This window comes from Prionailurus bengalensis, chromosome D3 (genome assembly GCF_016509475.1).
Source record: "Prionailurus bengalensis isolate Pbe53 chromosome D3, Fcat_Pben_1.1_paternal_pri, whole genome shotgun sequence".
In the NCBI taxonomy this organism is placed as follows: domain Eukaryota; kingdom Metazoa; phylum Chordata; class Mammalia; order Carnivora; family Felidae; genus Prionailurus; species Prionailurus bengalensis.
In genome coordinates this window covers 35,592,262-35,619,064 of record NC_057356.1, presented here as the reverse complement: position 1 = coordinate 35,619,064, position 26,803 = coordinate 35,592,262, and the positions used below count along the sequence as shown (strand labels likewise).

The 26,803-nt window shown below is 44.3% G+C and overlaps 1 protein-coding gene across 1 annotated transcript; it reads left to right on the top strand.

The window, feature by feature from the left end:
- The first annotated feature begins 676 nt into the window (after positions 1-676).
- Positions 677-26,803, top strand: RAB12 (RAB12, member RAS oncogene family). The gene is made up of 6 exons (XM_043558313.1): positions 677-1,193; positions 15,482-15,542; positions 21,950-22,088; positions 23,353-23,442; positions 24,058-24,162; positions 25,577-26,803. The coding sequence occupies exons 1-6, from the start codon at positions 683-685 to the stop codon at positions 25,688-25,690; spliced, it is 1,020 nt and encodes a 339-aa protein (XP_043414248.1). The 5' UTR covers positions 677-682; the 3' UTR covers positions 25,691-26,803.

The window sequence follows — 26,803 nt, the reverse complement described above, 5'->3', positions numbered from 1 at the left end:
TATTTATATCAAAAGTTAAATGGAATAAAAACTTCCGGACTTTGAGTGAGGCAGCAAAGCTGGGCCAAAAATACCTGATTTCGTGTGTCTTCTGTGGAAAAGACACGACATTTCTTCCTATGAAAGACAGACATGACAAGGAAAGACGAAGAAGTTTACCTACCATGGGGAGAAAGGGGGGTTGGCTTGTGATTGGGCCCAGGCCCAGGAGCCTCCAGGTGGCAAGGTGTGACGGACAAGGCCTGACTCGGGGGACTTGCGAGAGTCCCGGCAACATTTGAGTTTGCAGCAGTAATTTGGGAGACGTTACACTGAGAATGTAACAGGTTTGGGGGAGAGATGGCTAATAAACAGCCATGGTGTTTGGGGACTGGATTTAGTGAAAGAAGAAAAAGGACGGGTGATAAAGGGAAAGAAGGGAGGACGAAGAAGTAAGAGAAGAAAACAGAGTCGACAGAAAAAAAAAGGGGGGGGAGAGCAGTGAAAACAGAACAGCGGGGATACAAGACAGCAAAGACAGGTGCATACAAGGAGAAACCGGCAACGGCAGACCCGGCTCGCAGGGCGCGCGGTCCTCCCGCCGACAGGAGGCGAGCGAGCGCCGGACCGCCCGCCCCTCGCAGGCCCCACGCCCCGCCCCGCCCCGCCCCGCGCCTGCGCTTCCTGCCCCTCCTCGTCCGGGATGCTGCTGCCGCTGCTGCGGAGTAGCTGCTTCCCTTCCTCCTCTCCCGGCGGCGGCAGCGGCGGCGGCAGCGGCGGCGGCTTGGACGCGGGCGCAGGGGACCGGCCGGAGGCACAGCTGCAGCGCGGAATCCGCGGGCTGCCGGGGCCGCTAGAGCGGGCGGACGTCGAGCCCGGGGCCGACCCCCGGCGCGCGGCGGAGGCCGAGGGGGCGCCGGGGCCCGGGGCGCGCGGCCCGGGAGCGGGCGGCGGCGGGCGGCGGGCCGAGCGGGAGCCGTATGCGTGCATGGATCCGGCCGCCGCGCTGCAGAGGCGGGCCGGGGGCGGCGGCGGCCTGGGCGCGGGCTCCCCGGCGCTGTCGGGAGGCCAGGCTCGCCGGAGGAAGCAGCCCCCCAGGCCGGCCGACTTCAAGCTGCAGGTCATCATCATCGGCTCCCGTGGCGTGGGCAAGACCAGCCTGATGGAGCGCTTCACCGACGACACCTTCTGCGAAGCCTGCAAGTCCACCGTGGGTAAGGGCGCCGGGGCTGGGCCAGACCCCAGCTGGGCCCCTCCGCCGCAGACTCTGCCCTCCCGCGGTCCCCAGGGCTAGTGCCCTGCGCCCTGCCGGCCTCATTTCTCTTCGCGTCCGTGAGCCTTTCCCTATCCAGCTGGGTGGCCTTGCATTTGGAGGATGGGCTTCTCGGTGAAATCTAAGGGGAGGGGCGGTCCCAGTGGAAGCCCCTCCATCCTGTTCCCAAAGCCAGGCCGAGATTTTCGTGTAGTCTCCACGCACACTTGCCCTTGGGGCCTCGAGGCCCTCCATCCTCGCGCGGCACAGACCCCTCACGCCCCTCCCACGTCCCTCATCCGAGCTGGTTATTGAACCAGCGTCCCCTCTCGCACCCCCCAAGAGCCGGTCATGAGACCAGGGTGATACATTGGTCCTGTTCCGCTCTCAGGGACGGTGAGAATCTCTCCACGGAAACTCCTGCCCCTTACATTACTCACCCAAGAAAAAAGGTAATGCGATGTGGGAAGCAGGCAGGCAGTGCAGAAGCTGTGCCCCTGGCCAGATAGCCAAAGTGGGTCATCTATAGCCAATTCTGGCGCCTTAGCAGTGCCTTGTGAGAACCAGGGCTTATTTTCTAATTTTGAACTCCCATTTTCTGATGCGCTGAAATAATGAAGCTTGAAATTCCCTGTGGAGGATCTGGGGAGAATATTAAGACTAAAACTACACTAAATTTCTTGTAGTAACTGTGAGTGCGGGACAGCGGGACTTCAGCTGTACTTGTTCATGACCTCGCGTAACCCTAGGTCTTGCAGAAATGGGGAGGGGTGTGCCAGGGTCCTCCCGGTGGGTGGAGTACAACGGTGATGTAAATACAGTAACTCTCCAGGTCAGAAAGTATTTTGTCCTCGGGATCTAAAATGGAAACTGCAGGGGAGGTTTGTTTTGTTTTGTTTTGTTTTGTTTTTTTAAACGAAGTTGGATTCACAGGAGTTGGCCTTGAGGTTGGTCAGGTTGGTGTGGGTAGAAGTTGTTCCTGTGGCAAACCCCTTAAAGCTGTCAAAGCTAGGGAACCCCATAGATGAGGTAATTCTTCAAAGTAAAGGGCAGTCATCTTCAGTGATGGGCAATACAGGATTTCCCCAAGGAGGTCCAGAGGTCCAAGAAACATTGACAGGTGTTAAAATGTGAAATACAGGATTAAAAGTATCTTCCCACATACTTCTACACGTATTTAGCTTTGTAACTAGTGGTACCCACCACGGTAGAATTTGGGGATGAATTGATTTTTTAAATGTCCTATAACAAGACATTACTACATTTTCAGTGTCTTATTGGACAATTAACCCCCCCAAATTTCATGTTGTCTTTTTTGTTCTGCCTTTGAGAAGTGTTTCCCTTACTGCTTTTTTGGAATAGATTGAGAAATATTTGTGCTCTCTGTACCGTTTGTTTTTAAAATGACGCCCTTGGGACCATGATATTAAAATTCAGTAACATAACTATACCCGTTTTAAATATCCAGTCTTGGATCATGTAGAAGAATTGAACAATCGAATGAGGTTTCACATGGTTATTTTAGTACCTGATGTCAATAGAGTTAAAAGCAATTCAGAAGTATCAGTGTTTTATGGCTGCACACTTCAAACTATATAAAAATGAGGGATGATAGGGTTGTACCGTGTGATAAAGAGAAATCAGCACAGGCATTATAGGTGGTTAGATGAGGGCTTGCGTGGGTGGAGGGGCTGTTTAGGAAATGGACAAAGGTGTACTTTAGAGTGGGAAAGAGAAGGGGTGAAGAAGGGTTTTCTAAGCAGGGGCCACAGTGGAACATCGCCCCCCACTCCCACAGGTTAAGAGATCAGTTGTGCAGAACTGCCCCCTTCTTCACAGCCAGTCACAAGTGCAGGTTTTCACTTGTGTTTCTGACTGACCAGCTGTAGATCAGAGACTCCCACAGCCACCTTCTTAGGTTTGATTAATTTGCTAGAGCAGCTCACAGAACTCAGAGAAACTTCCTGTGTACTAGATTACCAGTGAGTCATAAAAGTACGTGATTCAGAAAGGGGCCCGGTGTTTATGTGGTCTCGGAGCATGACACTCTCCCCAAATATCCACGTGTTCACCAGCTCCAAGCTGGAACCTGCGCTTTTGGGTTTTATGGAGACTTCATTCTGTAGGCATGGTTAAATCATTGGCCAGTGGTGATTGGGCTCAGTCTCCAGCCCCTTTTCCCTCCTTGGGGTGGGGGACAAAAGTTCCAACCTTCTAATCACTTAGTTCTTCTGTTGACCAGCCCCCATCTTTTGGTGAGGAGCATTCTAAAAGTCACCTCTGGGAGCGGTCTAGAAGTCACCTCATTAACATACCAAAAGATACTTTTATAATTTTCTCCATGGAAAAGCCCAAGGGTTCTAGGAGCTCTGTGACTGGAATGGGGACCAAGACCAAATATATATTTCTTAGTATAAATCATCATCTCACAGACACATTCTGGAAAAGACTCATTAGTGGACCCTGGGAATAATGCTTGAAGCTTCCAGACCTTGCCTGCCATGCTAAAGAGCATGGGCCTTATCCCATAGCAACTAGAGCTGGAAAGGCCTCTGAATACAGCATTGGCATGGAGACAGCGAAACTAATTTGGCAGGATTACATAGGATATTTATTGGGGAATGATGAAGAAACAGGAGGCAAGGAAACCAGGCAGTTTGGTTCTCTGTCCCCTTAACAAACAAATATACACACTTCACATGTCTCCCACGCTGCCACAACCACAGGGTTCCTTGTGCAGTTGGGTTTTTGTTTCTTCCAAACATAGCCTATAGTACTTGACTCGATAAGTTTTTAATAATTGTGGGAAGTTCACAGAAAGTTAATAACCTGTGGTCTGATCCAGAGTATGAAGACAGCTGAAGAATGCTAACTAGCTGCCCTCTCCCCCTGCAATCCCTGCCTGTGTTTTTTTTTCCTTCCAGCTATCAGATCATTTGCTGAGCTCCTACTGGGTGTGAGGTACTGTGCTACCCAGTGGTAAGCAGGACACCGTCTCTGTCCAGAAGTGGCTCAGAGCCTGTGGGGAGCAAGATGCCCCTGTTAGTAAGAGCAGTGGTGGAAATGTGTATGAAATACTCAAGGAGCACAGTGGAAGCCCCTCCAGTGGGGGAACCTAAGAAGAGGGCTGTGTCTGGGAGGCTTCCTCCTAATCGGAATGCTTCATTCTGCAAGTTGCCTTAGAAAAATGGTATTTTGGGGTTCCTGGGTGGCTCAGTCCATTAAGCATCTGGCTCGGGAATTTGGTTCAGGTCATGATCTCATAGTTAGTGGGGTCGAGCCCCACATCGGGCTCCACACTGACACAAAGGAGCCTGCTTGGGATTCTGTCTCTGCCCCCTCCTCCACTAGTGCGCTGTCTCTCTCACTCTCACTTTCTCTCTCTGTCTCTTTCTCTCCCAAAGTAAATAAATAAACTTAAAACAGAAACACACACAAAGAAAAGTGATGTTTAAATGTCGTGTTGGGTGTGGTGTGGAATTGTGGTCACCTGACCTGAAGGCCTACGTCTGAGCGGTGAGCTCATAGCTAATTGTGCTTCTGAGGCCAGTTTTCCAAGTTTCAATAGTAACATTGGATCCATGTAGAGAAAGAGCCTCTTCCACCGAGGACTTTCCCTTACCCTGTCTGGGCTTGCAGATGTGTGCTCCTCATGACTCCGTACCCCACAGCATGGCAGGGAAGAGTCTCTGAGCATGCGCCAGCCCAGGTGGGTCACTAAAGTGAAGGACTCATGTAATTCAGAATCTACAGGAGTGGCTCCGTGCATGCCTTTTTACAGAGAATCAGGTTCACTTGAACTTTTTATAAAAGATTGTAGTGGAGGGGTGCCTGTGTGGCTCAGTTGGTTGAGCATCCAACTCTTGCTTTCAGCTCATGTCATGACGCTGAAGTCGTGGGATCAAACCTTGTGTCGAGCTGTGAGCTCAAGGTTCTCTCTCTCCCTCTGCCCCTCTCCTCTCCTCTCTCTCTCTCTAAAATAAAAAAATTTTAAAGAAATAAGAGTGTAGCTGAAATCCCAAGGGATTTCATAAAATTATAAATGAGCAAATGTTGATTTTTTTGTTCTGGTTTAAAAAACACAAAGTTCACCAGGGTATAAAAAGCTAGAAAGACTATTTACTAATTGACTTATTTAATGCAAATTGTCTAGGATGGAGTATTATTTTCAAGTGGGATTTTGTACTCATGGAATTGAATTAATCTGATGTAACTAGCATAATTTGACAGGTCCTTTAAAAAGTGCAGTAGAGTTTTTTTGACGTTTAAGGAAATAGAAACAAGTTAGTTCTGCTATAGAAATTTATAACTATCTGACATATAGGAAACAAATCAATTAAATTTTATATGTCTCAGCACTTGTTTTATTTCTGTATAACTGTTGGAAACTGTTAACTTTGAATTGAAATGATTTCACCCACCTTCACCCCCACACCGGCAACAGTAGATTCTAGAGAAAACACTGGCATATGAATGAGGAACCTGGGCTTTTGAGTTAGGTGTCAGTAACTAGCTTGTGACTTTGGATAAGTAATTTAGTTGTCTGTGCTTATAAAATGTAACATTCTATTACTAGTAGCTACTATTTGTTGAGCACTTACTATGTGCCAGCAAAAGGGACACTGTCTAATCCTCACAGCAATCCTGAAATGTATCCCCATTTTACAGATAAGGAGGCAAAGGCCCAGAGAGGTAAGCAACTTACCCACCTGTCACAGCTGGTCAGCAAGTGATCAGGGCCAGGGTTGCTACTACAAGTGAGTTCTTTCTAACCGTTCCTTAGCTTATTTGGAAATTTAAAGTTACTTTGCTTTGTGAAAATTCTGTGACTCCAAATCAAACACCATGAAGTCCTTCACAACTTAATCGAGGCCCCCTACAGGCCTGTGAAGATAGTGCTGTCATTGATCTATGGTATCAATGAAATTGACTTTTCTGAAACTATGCCACTATCATCACTTGTCACTTGCCTTCTGGATTTTAACGTATGCTCTACGAATTGTATTTCTTACCTAAATATTCGATCATTCGAGCATCTTCAGCCTTTTGCATATCTATTAAAATGTTCCAACATTTTATACATATATATATGTATAAAATATATTCATATATTCAAATATATTCATACATATGAATATATGAATATAGGAGGAGAAGTAGGAGTAAGGCAGTCTAGAACAGAATTCTGATTTTCCTGGGCAGTAGAATTTCCCCTAGAGTGCTGGAAGCCAACCTAGGATTGCCAGTTCTTTTACTTTGCCAGGTAAAGACATTTTTTTAAATTGCTGTCAGCAGCTTTTCAGAAGAAAGAAAGAAAGAGAGAGAGAGAGAGAGAGAGAGAGAGAGAGAGAGAAAGAAAAAAGGAAAGACAGACTATCAGGATTAAAAAGTTCTTTGAATTTAGTTCCGAGAACCTCACCACTCTTCATTTTTTTCATTGCGCATCAACACATCAGACTTCACAGGCTGGCCCCTGAGAGTGACTGGTCATAGATGATGGTGCTTTACTGAAGCCTGTTTTCCCTCAGTTACTGGCCATGGTCCCTGTGTTCTCTCTGCCAGACTCCTCCCTTTTGTCCAGAGTTAAGATGAAGGTGCACTGAGGATGCTTGTTCCATGGGCAGGGAAGCTTAGTGGTACAGGTAGGTGGCTGCATTTTATCAGGAAACAGGTGGGCATAAGTCCCCTGCAGAAGCGGCTCTTGTGGGTCTGGCCTTGAATGTTAGGGGACATGATGGAGCAAATGCAGCCCACAGGGGTCTGGTCGGCTTTACCTGGAAGCAATGGAACGGCTGCTTCCATTGCTTGGAAGCTGCTTGTACTTCATTCTGGAAACAGGTCAGACATTTTGCTGGAAATCCCAGAATGAGCATCTAATACTGGATTAAAATTCCAAATGGTGTATTTTATTTTGCTCTTGTGTGCTCATATGCAGTCTTCCATGCCATGGCTGATCTGCCTAATTGCTTCACTTAGTAGAGAATTGGGAGAGTTGTCCAGAATTCCCACCCCAAGAGCCCAACACAGAGCCTCTCCAGTGCTGTCTCACTCCTCTGCCAAAATGATGTAACACGATGACTCAGGGAGATGTCAGTGTGAGAGGAACAGATGCGAATGGTTAACATTTCGTTTTTATACCAGCAGATGCTATGCATTGTCATTAGCTTGATTTATTTAATGAACTCAGTGCAAACGGATAGGCTTGTGCAGAGCACGTACGTCCCTTTTTGTGGAATAGTTAGCTTTCAAAGAAAATATGGAAATTTAGTCGTCTGGTTGTTCGGGTTGAATAAAAATTTATTTAGAGACCTGGCTTAAGTGCGTTCAGCCTTTCTTTCACTGTTCTGCACTGAAGAAGAAAGGTTTTATTATGCATGATAGAGATCCAGATTCTTAGAGATTGCCTCTCTCCCTCCAGCCGCGTGGAATCTGCCAGGAGCAATCTGTTAGCAGATCTTAGAACTGGCTTCAGAAGGCAGAGTAGGTTTCTTTGAGAACTGCTAAGTCCAAATTATTCTCCAGCCTTGGGTGCCAGATACATTGTTCTAATGAAGCATTTGTTGGAATTTATAAAGAAAATGTAGCTTCGTATAGCCTAGTCACTCAGTAGGTGTTATCCAGGAGGCTGTTTTTCTGTAAGACACCATTCTGCTAGCTATTCTAAAGGGCACAAAGCTAACACCTCCTTACCTGGCTTGTCCTTTTTCAGAAGGGCAGGTGAGTCATGGAAAGAGCCACAGTAAAACCTCAGAAAAGAGGTAAAGTGCTATATGCTGTTGTACTTCAACAGAGGAAGAAATTGATTATGCTCCTTTTGTCCTTTTATCGCACATCTTTGACATTTGGAAAACCAAACTACGGACCTCAGGTAGTGCCCTTAATTGAATGTGATTATGTTTGTCAAAAACCCCTTATCCTTTAAAACCAGAAAACACACCGGCTGAATAGAACACTCGATTCCATTGAAAACCTTTTCCCCTCCAAATCTGACAGCCTCCAGTGTTTGGTTTGTGGTGCTTATGTAATGCCTTCTTCGTTTTAAAACCAAACAGATTCTGTTTCCACCTCAAGCGGGCTTCTGGCGGAAGTAGCTGACGAATCAAATTCTCCTGGTTTGCCCACCTTAATTTAGGATCCAGGACCCTCTAAGCGGAGACCCGGCGATGGAACAGGCCTCTGTAACCCAGGAGCTCTGTCATTCGCGTGCTTCCTCTCCCTCTTGAGGCGTGCCGCACCCAGAGCCCCCCTCCTGGCTGACTGCTAGCCCATCACACCTACGATCAAATTTTCACTTCTAAAGGAAAGCACTCCACCTTCTCCTTGGCCACTCCTCCTTCTAGACAATGTTCTCTGCCTCCCACCCCAATGGTGTGATTTCAAAGGTGGATACAGGGTCCCGGATGTGAGTCCTGCCTCTACCACAAGCTGTCTGTGTGTCTTTAGTGAGCTACTGAATCTCTGTCTCCGCACTCATGAAAAGAAATAAGAAGGACTTGCACGCTTTTCTCGTCTCACGTGCAGGAATAAATGGAGATGAAATATCTTAGGTACCTGGCTTGGAAGGGACGATTATAAATGTCAGTTATGTTCCCATCTCCTCCTAATCTATACCATAGATGCAAAAAAAAGTGTCTCATAGGTGAAACAGTCCCAAGAAAGAATCTTTATCCTTTAGAGATACATACCGAAATGTATACAGGTGAATATGAAAATCAAAATGTAAACACATGACCTGGCTAAAGGGCAAAATGCATCTGACAGTGCCAGCATTTTTATGGACCCAATCTGAATAGTAGTCAAGTTAATGTTTTTTTGCACATGAAGAAAATACTACTGATCCACTTTTCATCGTCTAAGGTTTTGGTTGTTTTTTGTTTGTTTGTTTGTTTTCAGATTCTCCTCCCCTCCCTCAGTATTCTCTTCCTGTTGTCCCCACCTTTTGAGAGAGGGGTATGTGTGTCTGTAACCAGGGAGCACAGGAAGGCTTCCTGGGGCAGGAGCAGCATGTCCAAGGCCACCAGCAGACCTCACTTAGTTTTTAAAAATATTTCCTTAGCAATGCAGAACTTTTTTTTACCGTGAAAGATAGCTTTGTATCTTGCAGCCTTTTCCTCCTTTTCTTATCAGATGAGGCTGCCCCGGTGAGGTAAGAGTGTAGCCTGGAGCCACCCGCAGGGTTCAAATCGGTGCTCTAATACTCATCTGCTCAGTGGCCCTGGGCAGCTCCCAGCCCCTCTGACTTCAGTATTTTCATCTGTAGAATGGGGACAATAATATCTGCCTCATAAAACTGGCAAGTGCAAACACTGCAGTGAATTAATGGACATAAAGCCCTTAGAATAGTGCCTGAGGTGTAGGAAGCAGCATAGAAGGGTTCTTCATCTTTTTATTACGAAGGGAACAGACCCTTTCTGTGAAGTGCTTTCCTAAATGTATATACTTCGCGAAAATGCAGCCGCCTGCCGGTTCTGACGGGCTCCGTGGGGCACGCGCTCTGTTCCCTCCCCGCCTCTCCTTTGAAGCGATCGCCTTGGACTCCTCCCTGCCTCGTGGAGTTCGTGGTGCAGGTGTCCAGCCAAGTGCCATCTCTTCGTGCTGCGTGTGTCAGGGATGGCGAGATGCAGTGTGGTCTTTCTTTGCGGGAGGAAGAAGCAGATCTTACTCCTAGGATGGATGCTTGCTGTCCTCAGGCCTGATAAGCATTTTTTAAATGTCCTACCATCACTTTCCTGTGTTCCTAACAGTACCTGCTGCTGAGCCGATCAGAGTGTTTTATAGTCATAGCACTCAGTCTCTATGTTACTGAACCCTTTTCTTTATGTGGTGCTTTCCTGTGGGGACTTAGGTTGTACTCTTCCCTGGCCGGTGGTGTTTAGGCAGAAGACTGGCCCCACATGCATTCAAGTGACTTATTTTCCAGCGTTAAATGTACCTCCCTCTGTGTGACTTTGACTCCTTCCTTAATTTACTTTCTCACTCAGCGCCATGAAAACACTGGAAATCCTCCCCCTTAGTAGAAAGACCATGTCCCAAATTGGATGACCCTGTATAGAATCTATGTCCTTGGAAGAAACGCCACTGTATGAACTTAAGATAGTTATTATGAAGTGTCCGTAACATGACAGCCACCGTTTGAATTGAGACTTAATTCCAAAGTCTGTGAAATCTTTCAACGTCCTAAAAGTGTTAGGTAAAGAAAAATCAGATCTTTGAGGAGGGGGAGGGAAGCAGGGCAGAGAAGAAAAAGAGCAGTCCATTCGGCTGTAATCACAGGTGTGGACCACGGTGTTATTTTTGCTTTTATTTATTTAGCTTTTTTCTGGAAAGGAATGTGAAGAAAGAAGCTTCTGTTTATTTTTGCCATTTTCACTTTTGTAACCTCTCGTTGCCCAGCAGGAAGAAATACGGTCCTGTTTTAGAACTGTTTTGCCTTAAGGGGATCTTAGAATTCGTGTCAGCAGTACGTACCTATGCCAGTCCTTTATGCTATTTGCTAAGATTTATGGGAAACAAATGCAGAGAAGACCAAGTGTAAAGTTAGGCTTTGTTCTTTAAACATCTCCATCAGTGTGGTTCTGGGTCATTCACAGAACATTTCACACCTTTCCTTTTGTTTTCGCGCATCTGACTCTTAGCATAACAACTTTCCGTTGCAGGCAATGTTACAAATTTGAATCTAAGGTCTGCCACTCAGCTAGCTAGCATGGGATATGACCTTAACAGCCAAATACCTTATCCTGTCTCCACTCTGGTGGCTCCTTCTGTAAAAGGAGGACACTAGTGCTCACTTCACTGGGCTGCTGTAGGATCCCATGTCAGCACAGAGCGTTTGACAGACGTCCACTATCATTGTTATTAAAGGAAAACAAGACTCCAGGGGCACCTGGGTGGCTCAGCCGGTGGAGCATACGACTTCAGCTCAGGTCATGATCTCGTGGCTCGTGAGTTCAAGCCCTGCATGGGGATCTGTGCAGATAGCTCAGAGCCTGGAGCCTGCTTCAGATTCGGTTCCCCTCTTTCTCTCCCTCCCCTACTTGCGTGCGCTCTCTCTCTCTCTCTCTCTCTCTCTGTCTCAAAAATAAACGTTAAAAAAAAATTAAAAAAGAAAACAAGATCAAGGAGACGTGGTGACTCAAATAGAGCCATCTGTGCCCATTGTTATAGGAATTATAGCCCCTATATAGCCCACATATAACCTGTGTTCTTTATGATTAAAATAGTAAAAAAAAAAATTTTTTTAATGTTTGTTTATTTTTGAGAGTGAGAGAGACAGAGCATGAGCAGGGGAAGGGCAGAGAGAGAGAGAGAGGGAGACCCAGAATTCAAAGCAGTCTCCCGGCACTGGGCTGTCAGCACAGAGCCCGACACAGGACTTGAACCCATGAACTTCGAGATCATGACCTGAGCCAAACTCGGATGCTTCACCAACTGAGCCACCCAGGCACCCCTGATTAAAATATTTTTTGAAAGACTCTCATAGCATTAGCAAGCTTCAAGAAAAGTAAGCTGCTTTTGCTAGAGTAATTCACTTAGTGGACCACTTCCTGTCTAAGTGACTGAATCCAGTATTACCGTAATAATCCCCTGGGGTGGGTGTATGGAGGGAGAAGTTATAAGCATATTAAGACTGCCCCGGGGCGCCTGGGTGGCTCGGTTGAGCGTCTGACTTCTGCTCAGGTCATGATCTCGGGGTTTGTGAGTTCGAGCCCCGCGTTGGGCTCTGCTCACAACTCGGAGCCTGGAGCCTGCTTCCAATTCTCTGTCTCCTTCTCTCTCTGCCCCTTCCCCACTCATGCTCTGTCTCTGTCTCTCAAAAATGAATAAATGTTAAAAAAAAAAAAAAATTTTTTTTTTAAAAAGACTGCCCCATCTTTTAAGGATTTACCGTCAACAATAAGAATTGTAGGAGAAACGAAATACTCTGTTTCTGGAATGACCTATGGGTACTGGGCACCAGACACTCAGAACATCTGCCTCTCCTTTCTTCTATAGTGTTTTGTGTGAGTTTTATTGTTTTGTTTTTGCTAAACAGTCATAAATTTCCTTAATTTTTCCCCAAAATAGTCAGCATTTCTTCTTACGTAGCTAGTATTTGATGGAGAAGAGAGGGTGGCTTTCATTCATCAGATTTACCCAGTTGCTGTTGTGTGCCAGGCAGTGTCCTAGGCTGTAGGGAGTCAGGCATGACTGTGCCCTCAGGGAGACACCAAACAGCAAAGAAGGAATGTTGTGATAAGGGCCAGGAGAAAGTTCAGGTCCAAGAACACCGTACACAGATGGGACTGTGGGGCAGGCAGCCGGGTTCAGATTGGGAATCAACTGGGCTGTCAGAGGTTTCTGGGCAGACAAGGAGGTTCTCTAAGAAGAGAGAACAGCAGAGAAAGGCACTTCTTTGCCAGCTGCATGGGGTGTCGATTTAGGCCAGTATGACTAAGCCCTTTGAGGGCAGAGACTGTCCCCATCAACCAATGGTAGGGCTGATTGCTTCCCCTGGTAGTCAAGTTACCTGTAGGAAACTGGGTTTTCAGCAAGGGCTGGAAATGGGCGTGCCATTCTTTTTGTCCCTTACCTGTTCATAAACCTTGGTCCCTGGAGCTCCTTCTCAAGGCCAGCTGTGTGCTGACTTTTCCTAAAATGAATCACTGAATATCTGAGGCTACGGATGACCTAATATCTTCTATTAAGGATCATTATAATTTCTGTGGCATGCAAATTTTTAAGATAGACAACCTTAAGAGATTTTTGACTTGATGTAATGTTCTTAGAAATGGTTGTATACTCTGATACAAGTATGTGTTTCCAAGCCATAAGTTAGAGCAAGTTTCCAGTTGTTACAAGCTACTGAGTGGCTGTTAAATGTGGTAAAGGATATTGCATTTAAGAGAGAGGGCTATTTTAATGGGATTTTAGATTTAGATTATTTTTCTGTTGTTAGTGAAGTTGTCATTAAGCAACTCACTAGAACTAGATAGTCTTTTTTGTGTGTTTTGTTTTTTACATTATTTTTATTTTTGAGAGACAGAGCATGAGCAAGGGAGGGGCAGAGAGGGAGGGAGACAGAATCCGAAGCAGGCTCCAGGCTCCGAGCTGTCAGCACAGAGCCTGACGCAGGGCTGGCACCCACTAACCATGAGATCATGAGCTGAACTGAAGTTGGACGCTCAACCAGCCAATCCACCCATGTGCCCGAAACTAGATAGATGTCTTCTTGGCTCAACAGACTCTTAATCCTGTTCGCTGTGGGTTCATCTTTGTTTTGTTGTCCTATTAAAATCAGTAACCTGTTTATAATCACGTGATGATAACATTACCACTTATTTCCTGATTTTGAACAGCCTTAGCTTTTACTCGTATTCATTAGACTTGGTGGTTACAAAAGAGTCCTGGTGTAGGATTGTGAAAGTTGTATAAATCGTTCAAGTAGGTAGAAGGTGTCTGACATGTTCGGGTTCAGAATAATCCTTAAGCAAAAACAGCCTAATCAAAACAAAAATTATTGACTCTGGCTGTTTCAAGGGATTCTTTTAGTTGATGTGAAGCAGAGCTCACAAAAGAAGTTTCATCTGCCAATTCTTTTTAATAAAGTAGCAGCCACTGTGACACGTTTTACAAAAGTTACAGTCCCCTTAGCTGAAACTTACAAAAAAACAACAACAAAACCTCAAACTGGAAACAAGTAAAGTAGAATACTAGTCATGACAAAAATTGAATTTGATTTGTGGTTTGCCGTCACCGAGCAACGTGGGGAGGCCCTAACTTTAGCTAATATCAGGAGGACCAGTGTTTTGTCTTTAAGCTGTGCCTGTTTAAAATCAGAATTTATTAGCAAATATCTCCAGGCTGTTTTTTGTGCCTTGTAGAGTATCACTTTAAGTTACATTCTTCCCTGTGGTTGCGTCATTCAGGAACTCCAAAGATATTGGTAATGCACAAACATGCTTTCTGTTTCTAGGCTGGTTTAGAGTGTCATTTGACTTTGAAGAGCAAATCAGTTCCAGAACTGAAAGTGAAATTGAATTAACCAGCTTTTTCTCAGTGACATTTGAAATTATGTCTGGTATAAGAGATTAAGAATTGAAATGCAGAGTATTTCTCTAGCTTTGTTCTCTTGTGACTGTTTATATTCTTGCAACTTTGTTGTACAGACCAAGGGCTGGTGCCCCGCCCCCCTCCCCAGGTTGTAAACATGTCTTTGGTATTGCACTGGTGTCTGCAGTGTGTTGCTAATTATAAAACGCAGTCACATGTCTTTCACTTCACCTTGAGAACATCATCTGACTTTGCAGTGTTGCATCAAATCCCTGAGCTGGAGAGCCTGGGAGTAGGGTCCTTACCCCCATGCTGTCCTGTAGCACTCACTGGAGGACATGGGCCCCTGCCCATTAGAGGCCTGACAGCACTGTGATGCTGGATCCTGAGACAGGCAGGAAGCGGTTCCCGTAGGGAGTAATTCTGACTCTCCAATTTAGTGAGCGTCACTTTGATTTGTTTTTTCAGTTAAAAAAGTGTGTAAAAAAAAAATATTGTTTGGAAATGTACAAGTTTTCTATAACTGAGACCTGTATAAGGTTACATATACAAATGAAAATTTGGTTTAAATCAGCTGAAGCTTTAAGGGCTGAATTAGGAAAGGATAGTGAGTGATACATGACAGTTTGCTCAGAATTAAAATGAATCAAAATTACAATTGAGAATGTTAACCTTTATGAGTAAGTTTTTAAAAAATAATTCCTGTTCCATGCTATTCACAATGTGATAAAGAAGTAATGTTTACGTATTAACTGACTTCTTTGTGAATGCTACAGAGTTCAAGCAGTGATTTCTAAATCCAGACTAAGGCTATTCGAAATCAAGATTCAGTTTCCAGCACTTCCTGTAAGAATTCTCCCCAATATATCATTCTTTAAAGCCATTCAGTTCACGTAATTGCTAATTTCTAAATGGCTTTTATGCTAAACGGTGGTAGCAATAAATCATATTACGATCAGCAAATACCATGTAGGTACTTCGTTGTAAAACACAAGTTGACTTTGTACACTTGTATGTGGAAATATAGACTGAGCATCATAGACATTGGTGGACTTCTGCTTTTCCTTTTGGGATTTAGTAACACCAGGTTTTTTGTCTTACTGATAATGATACAAAATATACACACAGGATTCTTTTTTATGGCAAACTGCATTTTATTCTTTCTTTCTTTCTTTCTTTCTTTCTTTCTTTCTTTCTTTCTTTCTTTCTTTCTATTTACAGGTGTTGACTTTAAAATCAAAACCGTAGAGCTAAGAGGAAAGAAAATCAGATTACAGATCTGGTAAGTGGGGATGTGCACCCAGTAACACCATGTGTGTTCACAGTCTGTTCGCCTGTCTAATACAATTAACTGTTCAAGCTGGCTTGCCTCTCCTACTTTTCCTCTCCTTTGCTCATCTTTAAATAAAATGAACAATGAGGAAATTTAGAAATGTCTGCCCATTTCATATTTCATTTGCACATGGGGAGCGGTGAAAGAACACTGTTAACTTTAATGATTGGAGCCTCGATGCCTCTTTTCAAAGCATTTGACATAATAGCAAAACTGTCATCGCTTAGATGATTGCTCAAATGCGTGTTTTCACATTTTTCCAGTTAACTATTTGATCGCCCGCAAGGAAAGTCCAGCACGCCCCTAACCGGGTGCGCGCAGTTTCAAGGCAGATCCCCCGTAGACGGCTGGGGGGCTGCCCAGGGCGGGCAGAGCGTGAGCACCGCAGTGCGACACGCATGCTCCCCCTGGACGCGTGGCTGGCGGCACGTGACGTAAGCCCCACGGGTGCCAGCTGGGTGTGAATCCGCGGCCACTCTCTGGAGAGAAGCCCCTTTGTCGCGGCACCACGCCTGGGCGACCGAGCCAGCTGTGTCACAGCTGTGCGGCGCCGGGAGCTGTCCGCCCCCCCCCCCCCGCCCCCCTTCCCCCGGGAGACCGACCTGCGGGGTGCAGCGCGGATCTGGTGGCGGTTTAAACGTGGCACCGCTGAGGGGTTCGAGACCGCCCTCTTGTGTTTAACATCACAGCTGCTGTGTACTCAGCCTACTAACTCCTCTGCAGGTCCGCTCAGCTCTGAGTGTTTGTCCACCATGTGTGTGTTTGCTTTTCATCCGCGTTACTTGCTGCCTCATCTGTGGCATCATCGGTCACCTAATGCTTGAGTGTTAGTGCCATGCCTTCATCCTTCACCCGTGCCCTGGGTGGGGCCCGGCTGCAGCCGAGCGCACTGCCGCCTCCTGGAGGCGTCCCAGGTAATGTCTTCGTTTGGTCTCCTGCGAGTCTCCCCCACTTCAAGGCCGGTTTGGGTTTGGGGGTTATTGGCTTGATTTCGAAACATGAACAGTCTTGTCTAAATACTTGATGACAAAAAAACGTGGATATATTTTATTAGCCCTTGATTGGAAAGTCCACAAACTTTGTACGTTGCTGCCCATTTTTTGAACTCTGGAGCTAACAGAGGATCTTTCACACGTGCTGTTGTTTCTGATTGTAAGCTCTCTAAGGTAAAGACCATTTTTTTTTTTGTTTTTTGGGAGTTTTTTTGCAATCCCTATTTTTTTTAATACGAAATTTATTGTCAAATTGGTTTCCATACAGCACCCAGTGCTCATCCCAACAGGTGCCCTCCTCAATGCCCATCACCTACCCTCCTCTCCCTCCCACCCCCCATCAACCTCAGTTTATTTTCAGTTTTTAAGAGTCTCTTAATGGTTTGGCTCTCTCCCTCTCTAACTTTTTTTCCTTCCCCTCCCCCATGGTCTTCTGTTAAGTTTCTCAAGGTAAAAGACCGTTATTAAAAGGATCATCCAGGGGGCGCCTGGGTGGCTAAGTCGGTTAAGCTCCGAATCTTAACTTCAGTTCAGGTCTTGATCTCAGGGTGGTGAGTTCAAGCCGGTGCTGGGCATGAAGCCTAGTTTTAAAAAAAAAAAAAAAAAAAATCATCCAGAGTATGTTTACCTCTGTACCTAGCACGTGTGGGGGAGATACTTTTTGAAGGATACTTTATCCTGAATAAAGGCTTATGTGGCTAATATTAGAATGTCTGAAGCTTGCTTACTGAATGACAGCAGTGTCTAAGGGATGACCTCAGGGCCTATCTACAAAGACATACCTTAATTACTGTATTAATATTTCAGTTTTCATCTCAGGCAGTAGTAATCTGACCTGTGAAAAGTATGTCCAGATGTCCTGTGCCTCCCTGGAACTCAGCCCACTAAGACTCTGTGCCTGCTGACATTGGGTACTTCTGGAATTTCACCACGGCGCCTTTGAATCTGATCTGAGAGGGCTTCGCCTTACTCGCCCCACCCTGCGGGGAAAAGCGAGAGGGTGCAGTTCGGGAAATGTACGGGACACCCAGGAACCACGTTTCTTTTGGATGTGACCACGTTTCCCAGAGCCACTCCTCTGCTTCTCCTTGACTCTTTCGAAGACTATTAACTGAGGGAGGAAAATGAGGTTCAGTGAGTGTATTTAAAGGTTGATTACAGGTTTCACACAGGGAATATCCCAATGAGTCCGTGAGGAAGGAAGGACCTCTCTTTTCCCAAAGGGGTTTTCAACAGTGAATAACGTATCCACAAAATGCCTGCCACTTGTTAATCACACAACACTCAAAGTAAGATTGTTGTCTTCTGAAGCTTTTTACATAAAGGATTAAACATTTTCTTCGTTGTTAGGCAGTAGATAGAAAGGAAGTATTGGAGTCGTGGTTCACGATTTAAAGTAATAACACGAGTTACCTCAGAGTTAGAAGCGGTGCTTGTGCTCTTGCTGTCATGTCTGCTTTGTCGCGGGCATGCTGTCACCACTTTCCTGTCAGTTGAGGGCCCAGGAGGAGCCAGTGTAGTTGGAGAGGGCTCTTCAAAGAGCCTCAGTAGCCTGCGCTCTGCTAATAATAGCTGTGCTCTGATTTTCTAGAATGTCAGTCCATGGACATTCCCAGTCGATTTTCATAGAGGTCTGATTGGAAGAAGTGCATTTTTTCGTGACGATTTCCATCTGAGAAAATATTAACCGTAGGTTCCTAAAAGTGTAAGTTACCAAAATCTACGGACGGCATCGTCACACTTTCATGCCACGTTTTTATGTCATGGCCACATTTTTCAGTTCCTTGATTATCCGTGGTCAGAAAAAGGACCATTTTCTCATCTCTGCATCTAAAATGTTTCTTCATGTGTGTGTAAAAGACCTTTACATAAGTGTAGCTAAAATAAAATGTGTCGACTAGAATATAGGTTCATGAATTTACATTCGAATGCCGAATGCCATCCTGAAGATCATACACAGGGACTTAGAGTTCTTGTGTCGAAATGGACTTTGGAACTATGACGTTTGTCTCCTACCTTTAGGCAAGCAGAATTAAAATGAATCATCCCTGTCTATCTTGCCAGCATTCTTATGTCAACATCAGACTCGTTTTTCATCCTCTGCTTGGAAGAGATGGGACATTTCATGCACATTGCAGGACCTTGCCCTGCAAATTCCTAATTACATCTTTAAGTGGATATATTAAATACAACAAGTAAGAATCTTTGAATTTTCAAAGCACAGTTGTATTACGAAACTGGGGAAACAGAATTGCAGGAATCTTTCGGTTTGCACCAAAAGCAGAGAGGGAAATGATCACCTCATATTCCTGCTGCAGCAGGTGACAATTTTCCCTGCAATAATACACTGTAAATGTCGAGAAATCAGCTCCTTATCACTGTAATGAAAACTCGGGTTTATGGAGATAAAGAGGGGAAATAGTAGGATTCTGCATCTTCACAGAAAGAGAAAAGCACGATCAGTGCATTGGTGTCTTATTAGCATGTGCGGTTTTGAGAAGCAGGAACTTGTGTGGGATTTTTATGGTACTGGTGCAGAGTGGGTATGTAATAAATTCTTGTTGAACTGCATTGGCATTTTATTTCCCTATTCTGTGACCATATGTGGTACCGACAATTTAGCAGGGGAAATAAGCAAAGGAGCTTGAGAGGAAAAGAAAACAAATTTGTACAAGCCACATATTTTGGAAATACGGAACAGTCTCTCAAAGGAAGGTGCTTTTCTACCTCAAGCATTCAGAGCCAGGCAAAAGATGGAATTTAAGGAATGACATTAAATGGGAGTGGTGAACTGATGAATGTTTCCTCATTGGGGTTTTTGTAAATGAACTTACTGGTTCGTTTACTTGTGTTGGAATGATTGCCTCAGATTTTGCATTTTGAGGTCTGCCCTCTTTTTTGTGTCTGACTTAAAGCCAGCAGAGACTGCTAATTTCTTAATGTTTTGAACATTGCTAACTGCGCTCAGGCAACAGGTGTTTTTAACTATGAAAAATGCCCTTTAGGGGCGGCCAAGTGGCTCGGTTGGTTAAGCGTCCAACTCTTATTAGTTTCATCTCAGGTCATGATCTCACCATTGTGAGATGGAGCCCCATGTTGGGCCCACACTGGGCTTGGAGCCTGCTTAGGATTCTTGCTTGCCCTCCCTCTCCTTCCCTCCCTCTTCCTCCCTCTCCCCCACATGTGTGCATATTCTCTCGCTCCCTCCCTCCCTCTGTCTCTCTCTCTCTCTCAAAAGGTGAAAAACAAAAATGCCCTTTACTCTTCCTATTCTTCAACTGTTAGTTTTTTTATTAAAACCTCTAGAAACTTCTGTACAACATTGTGCCTGTAGATAACAATACTATATTTTATACCCAAAACTCTAAAAAGAGAGTAGATTTCATGCCAAGTCTTCTTACCACCTTAAATAAAAGTAATTTTTTGTTGTCTGTTATCTCTGATTTCACTGGTTTTGAGCCCCCACTGTCTAGACTCTAATTCATCGAATGTCCATAGAAATTAATGTCAGCTGAGTTACACTCAATAGCCAGATTAAAGTTGCTTAGAGTAAAGGCTTATTAAACTACATAATTCCCAAAATGTTCCTTGAAGGTCTTAAATCTAATTGCTAAATTTATGGTGTAGCTATATTGTTTTAACAATTCTACTTTTCAAAGTAGAAAAATGTGTTTTTTAAAAGACAAAAAGGCCTAATTTGATCAAGTCATAACTGTGATAGACTGGGAAAACCATGCCGTGAAAGACTGAACTCTTTGTTGATTCATAAGTATTAATTATACCCCTATATATGTAGGATTCCAGAAAGAATTGTATTCATCGATTCCTCATGTAAATGAAATGGTATCTGAACCCATTCCTTCTCACTTCCCTTCAAGGTGCAGTGCCTATTAGTGTGGTCTTCAGGGTTTCTTAGGAATCTTGAAGAATTCAGTCCCCATCTGTCCTATTCAATTTTCCAGTTTTGTTTGGCATTTCTCGGTCAAAAAATAGAGTTTATTTTGCCTTGAAGTGGCGTCAGCGTCGACACTTTAAATCGGTAACCTTTTGTTCAGCATAGGCTTACTGATGGCCCGCTGTGGACCAGGCATTCTGCCGGACCCTGCTGGACAGAAACAGACCAGCCTTGGCCCTCTTGGGCCTTCCAGTCAGAAGCAGCAGGGGATTCTTATATCCTCTGGAACAAAGCAAACGGCTTTGCTTCATGCGAAAATGAATTTGCCAACAAGCTCTTTTGTTTATTTGGCATGATAACGCCATCGCTAATGGGAACTAATTTGGTGGCAAAGCCAGTCTGAACAAAGCCATAAATTACAACCCCGTTGCCAAAGAGTATTTTAGGGACACAGCCCCACAAAGCGCACCTGAAGGGAAGTAGTCTTTGATCAGTTGCATTTGGGAAAATCTGCACGTTCTCACCACCTCTCAAAGTCACGTGGAGGCCTTGAACGGCCCTGCAGTGAAGAACCTTGTTTGTTCGCTGCATTGCCCCCGTCTTAGTACACCATGACCCGCCTGTCTCACGTGACCCCCAGGAGTATGCTGTGAGTTCAGGTTCTTTGGGAAAAGCTAAATTATGGATTGTCTTTAAAGACATTCGTCTCCCCATCAGAAGCCCTGCTGTGTCGGGCTCATTCATAAATACATGATGGTTTTCAGCAGTTTCTTGGCTTATTAGATGGAGAAAATATGTCTCAGCCAGCTGCTATACGCTATTAGTAAGCTTACATCATCCTTTATGTTGAAATGATCGACTTCAGCCTGGAGAATAAATACAACTTCTAGCTTTAGTAGCAGACAATAACGAGCTTTATTGTATTACAAACCTATTTGATGTCTCCTCCCTTCCCCTTTGACCCCTTGTTCTGTTTTAGAAGGATTAAGAAAATAACTACCCTGAGTTTATGATATTTTTCACTAGTGATGGACTCTCGGTCAGCTTCTCTACAAAATCAGATACAACCATTGATGCCGGTTAGAAGAGTTTGCAGGGGCACCTGGTTGGCTCAGTTGGTAAAGCACGCAACTCTTGATCTTAGGGTTGTGAGTTTGAGCCCCACACAGGGCACAGAGATCACTTTTAAAAAGCAAGAGGGTTTGAAGAGGATGTAGCTCTTCTGTCCTTTTACACATTGTTTTTCTTATTTTTAAAACCTCGGTTTGAGAGAAGTTGGGACTTATGTTTTTGTCTGAATGTAACTAACTCAGAAAAACTTCCTCTCCTCACCACTAATAATGATGCATGTGCATGGATGGGACTAGAATCAGCCTGCAGAGGGGTGGGGAAGAGCCTCCCTTTTGCTTTGGAAGGTGGAGTTGCTCCCTCTGGTTGTTGTTTGGGAGCTGATTTTTGCTGTTTCTTAGGGACACAGCAGGGCAGGAGAGATTCAACAGCATTACCTCAGCTTATTACAGAAGTGCCAAGGGGATCATACTAGTATATGATATCACTAAGAAGGAGACTTTTGACGATTTGCCAAAATGGATGAAGATGATCGATAAGGTAGGTGTTTTGTTTTCCTCTGAGAACCTAGGTGAATCCCGTAGACTGAGAGGCAATGACCTCAAGCCTCAGGGCCCCATTAGGTACTCAGTTTGTGAGTCTGCTGGGGTCTTGAGATCTAATGCTCTCCCCTCTTTCATACTTGACTCTTGCCGCGTACCTCTTTATGAGTAAGTGCTGTTGTCTTGAGTATTTCCCACGCTCACTCCTCACCAGCCTCGTCAGGTGGGCACTGTCCCGCTGCCCATACATCACTGTCTGATAAGGAGACGGAGACCCTGGAGTAACTAGGCCAACGTCACACCATTCAGGTGCCTTTGCCGCAAACCTGTCTCAAGTAATCGTGTAGAATATGCAAAATTAAATAAATGAGTTGTTCAAGAGACTTTAGTCTTTTTTGAAGAGAGGTCCTACCGTACCTATATTTTTTGAAAACTTAGAACTGTAGCTTAACTTTTTTTTTCCTGATTGTGGGATTAATGATACCTGTCACAATAAAAAATTCGGGGAATCAAACATGAAAGTAAATTTAAAAATGTATAGTTTGGGGGCGCAGGGCGCCTGGGTGGCTCAGTCAGTTGAGCATCTGGCTCTTGATTTCGGCTCATGCCGTGATCCCAGGTCATGAGCCCCACGTTGGGTTCCACACTGAGCACGGAGCCTGCTTAAGGTTCTCTCTCCCCCTCTGCTCCTCTCCCCTGCTTACTCCCTCTCTCTTAAAAAAAAAAAAAAAAAGTTTCACCATTCTGAAAAACCAAATTGAATCCATATTCCATGTAGTTTTACAGCCTGCTTATTTCCCTGAATATTCTGTCAGGCCAGCCTTCCTGTCCTATTAATGTTCTTCTGAAGCATGGGTAGTTTTGTTTTGTTTTTTTAATGGCTGCATTCTTTTTATGTACCTTGACTTATTTCATTCCCCATCTGTTTTGTCGGACTCTCTTCAGTTGATGACCATCTTAAGCATAGAGCTGTGCCTGTTTTGTGAGCCATTTCCTTAGAAGAGATTCTTAGAAATTACTGGTCAAAGGCTCGGAAGGTTGTGGTTCCTAATGCCTGTTACCCCATCGCTTTCTAAAGCCCTGAGCCCTGTGAGGACGTCTTAGACCCCACCTGAACCAGTCCTGCCTGGGACAGGGTATCTGCTCAGAGATTTGGGGAGGGGATAAACAGGTAATGGTGGCAACAGAGCAGGTTGGCTTACGTTTCCTGTCCGTGTATGACCGCCCATCGTTGAAATGGAGCTTCTTTTAAAATTCCACAGTATGCCTCAGAGGATGCAGAACTTCTCCTAGTTGGAAATAAGCTGGACTGTGAAACTGACCGAGAAATCACCAGGCAGCAGGGAGAGAAGGTGAGAGATGTGGGGAGCAGAAGGGACGTCACTGTCCACGCTGCATTTAGCAGTGGATAGACTTTTTGTCTTTAAATAATTTCTTTAAATTATGAAACAACACAGTCACATTCTTCTCAGTTGTTTGGATTGGAAGGAGCAGGAGGCTTTAGAAAGCATTTCGAAGTGGGGAGAGGATTGTCCGCATCAGTATACACTGCATTATTATCTGTTCTGACATTTGCTACAGAGAAATGTTTCCTAAGCCGTAAAATTGCTTTCATGATTTACTCTCATGTATTATATAACCTTCCTTAGGGAATCGGTGATACTCACATTTTGAATGTCAGATGCATTGCAGTTTTAGAAACTCGGGCAAGTAATTCAACTTGAAGGTTCCAGCATCACGTCATCACATCATCACGTCAGGGATTTTGTTTCGTGTTGTTAACTTATCATGTAGGGGTTTGGGGCACAGTGAACTCTGAGCTTAAACGGGGCTTCACAAACCTTCTGGCCCGCCCCTCCCTGAAAGAGGGAGCCCAAAAAGCTGTGATTCCCCCAGTCCCAGGCCACCTGGCCACACATGAGACCACATGGCACCCCACACAGGAAAAAATGAATCTGTATTCTTAGTTCGCACAGCAGATAACTGGGATGCGGTTCTGTGAAGCAAGTGCCAAGGACAACTTCAACGTGGATGAAATATTTCTGAAGCTGGTTGATGACATTCTGAAAAAGGTAAAATATCCGGAAAATATTTCATCTGAAATTCTTTGTTCCCTCTGTGATGTTTTAGAGAGGGCAGTTAGGGTAGTTATTCGGGGGCTGAAGAACCAGGTGAGGTGGTTAACTCGGCTGGAGGCATCCAGCTGTGGTGACAGCCGTGTCCTGCCCAGGGCCTCTCCGTGTCCAGTGTGGTGCCCAGGTTGGCTGAACCCTAAACGTGGTTTGGTGAAGTGACTGGAGCAGGTGTAACGGTGTGCCATGTTTATGTGACATTTGCTTTCCTTTTTTTCCCATTTTCCCACAAGAATTAGATAAAGACAGTGGGGACCTCCTGGAGCTTGTGGGTGTCTCGGGGAGGAGAAAGCCCTGGGCCCTGCCTCCCCCTCAGTGCTATGCTCCCCAGCATAATGATTCCATTACTCAGGCCTTCCGTGATGCTCAGTTGCAGAAAAATTGCTAGATAGCTTCATTGAACACCAATTTCTTCAAGCATTTGTAGGCTTACATTCAAAGATTTGTTTAGTATTAAGTGTATATGCTATTACTACATATAATCTGCTAGTTCAAGCATAATTCAGAAGCTTCTAATAAAATGATTGTTCAAGGGCGCCTAGGTGGCTCAGTTGGTTGAGCGTCCGACTTTGGCTCAGGTCACGATCTTGCAGTTGACGATTTGGGCTCCGTGTCGGCCTCTGTGCTGACAGCTCGGAGCCTGGACCCTACTTTGGATTCTGTGTCTCTCTCTCTCTCTCTCTCTCTCTGCCCATCCCCCGCTCATGCTCTGTCTCTCTCCGTCTCAAAAATAAATAATAACCATTTTAATTAATTAAATAAATAAAATCATTGTTTATGTAATTGCCAAGAGAAGTTTTTTCTTTAGTGAAAGAAACCATAGTCAAATGCAGAACCATTTTTTTTTTCTGTACTAATGCATCAAGTTTCCATTATTACTAGGTTCTGGGAAAATATGTTCGTGAGATCCATCTGGTTTCTTTTACCATAGGGTATGATGTAAGCTGGGGAGTGTTAGTGCCGTGACACGAAGTATCCTGAACCTGCTTTTCACTTTTTGCCTTTATATTTGAACATCTAATTAAACTTTGATGATTGGAGATCTTTATATAAAAATACTTTGTTCTGGGGCGCCTGGATGGCTCGGTCGGTTGAGCATCTGCTTCTTGATTTTGGCTCAGGTCATGATCTCACAGTTCCGGAGATCGAGCCCCACACCAGGCTCTGCCCATTCCCAGCTCATTTGTACGCGCGCTCTCTCTCTCTCTCTCTCTCTCTCTCTCTCTCTCAAAATACATAAATAAACTTAAAAAAAATACAGATAAAAATACTTTGTTTTCTTATATAATTTGCAGAGCGCTTACATACACACTGCATGGTTAAATACTATTTGTCTTTTTTCTTTATCCTTAAGATGCCTCTGGATATTTTAAGGAACGAGTTGTCCAATAGTATCCTCTCATTACAACCAGAACCCGAGATTCCACCAGAACTGCCTCCACCTCGACCACACGTTCGATGCTGTTGATTTGCTACTTTGGAGACAAAGTGGAAGTGATTCCTGGAAAGGGGAAAATGTTCTCTTCTGCACTACAATCATCTTGACAATTTCCTTTCGCACTTTGTAATCCAAGTCAGAGCTACACACTAACTTGTAAATATGCAAATATGCAATCCTGGGTAAGTTTTGGTTATCGATTCCACATTTCCCTCCAAATTATTACATTTCATCCATTATCCCAGCCTCTAGTGTACATATACTGGGAAGCATAGTACTTCTAATATGAAGAATGGGAGAAATGAAAGGTATAATGTTTCTTGAAATAAATAATATAATTGTCCTCGTTAATTATATTAGGAGGACAGAAGATATTCTGATAAGAAGAAAGAAAGTGGTGCTTCGCTTACTGTTTTAAAGAAAATTTGTAAAACTAAAGACTTTTTGGGAAAAAAAAAAAGCTATCATAAGTGCTTTTTCTTTATGCACAAGACCTTTCCCCCCAGCCGTAGCATCTCTGAAGTATGGGAGTATTTCTGCCGCAGGCAAAGTTGAGTTCCTAGCCGTCATCGAGGGTTATTTATTGATGTTACGTCACGGTAGAGTGTCGCTGGTTAGAGGGTAGGGGTCGACTTGGGCCTGCAGCCGCAGAATCCCTTTCATGGTATCCTAACGGACATACCCTGTGCTTTTAAGAACTACAAAGATTCAATAAAGAAAGAAGTGTTTTTGAAACTATAGAAGAAGATTTTAAAACAACGCTGCTGTCCTAAACAAATCCTGTTTAAAGGAATTTTAAAGAGATACATTTTACTATATCAAAGAACATACATGTATTTACCTGAACATTCTATACCTTTGTAATGGTAAAACTTCTCCCCTTTATGGTGAAGCTTATTCCCATTAAGCCTAGACTGTGTTTCTTTTTTCCTTTTTTTTTTTTTTTTTTTTTTGGTCTGATAATGGATTTGTGAACTCTACCTTTGGTATATCTTTTATTAAACTGCACTGTTTTGTTTAGTCAAGGTAAATAAGTAATTATGTATTTGAATAACTTGGCGTGTCTTGAGTGTTGTGATATGAAAAGCATTGTGGTCTTTCTACACTAATGAAGTGCAAATAAAATTTTGTATTTATGAATGA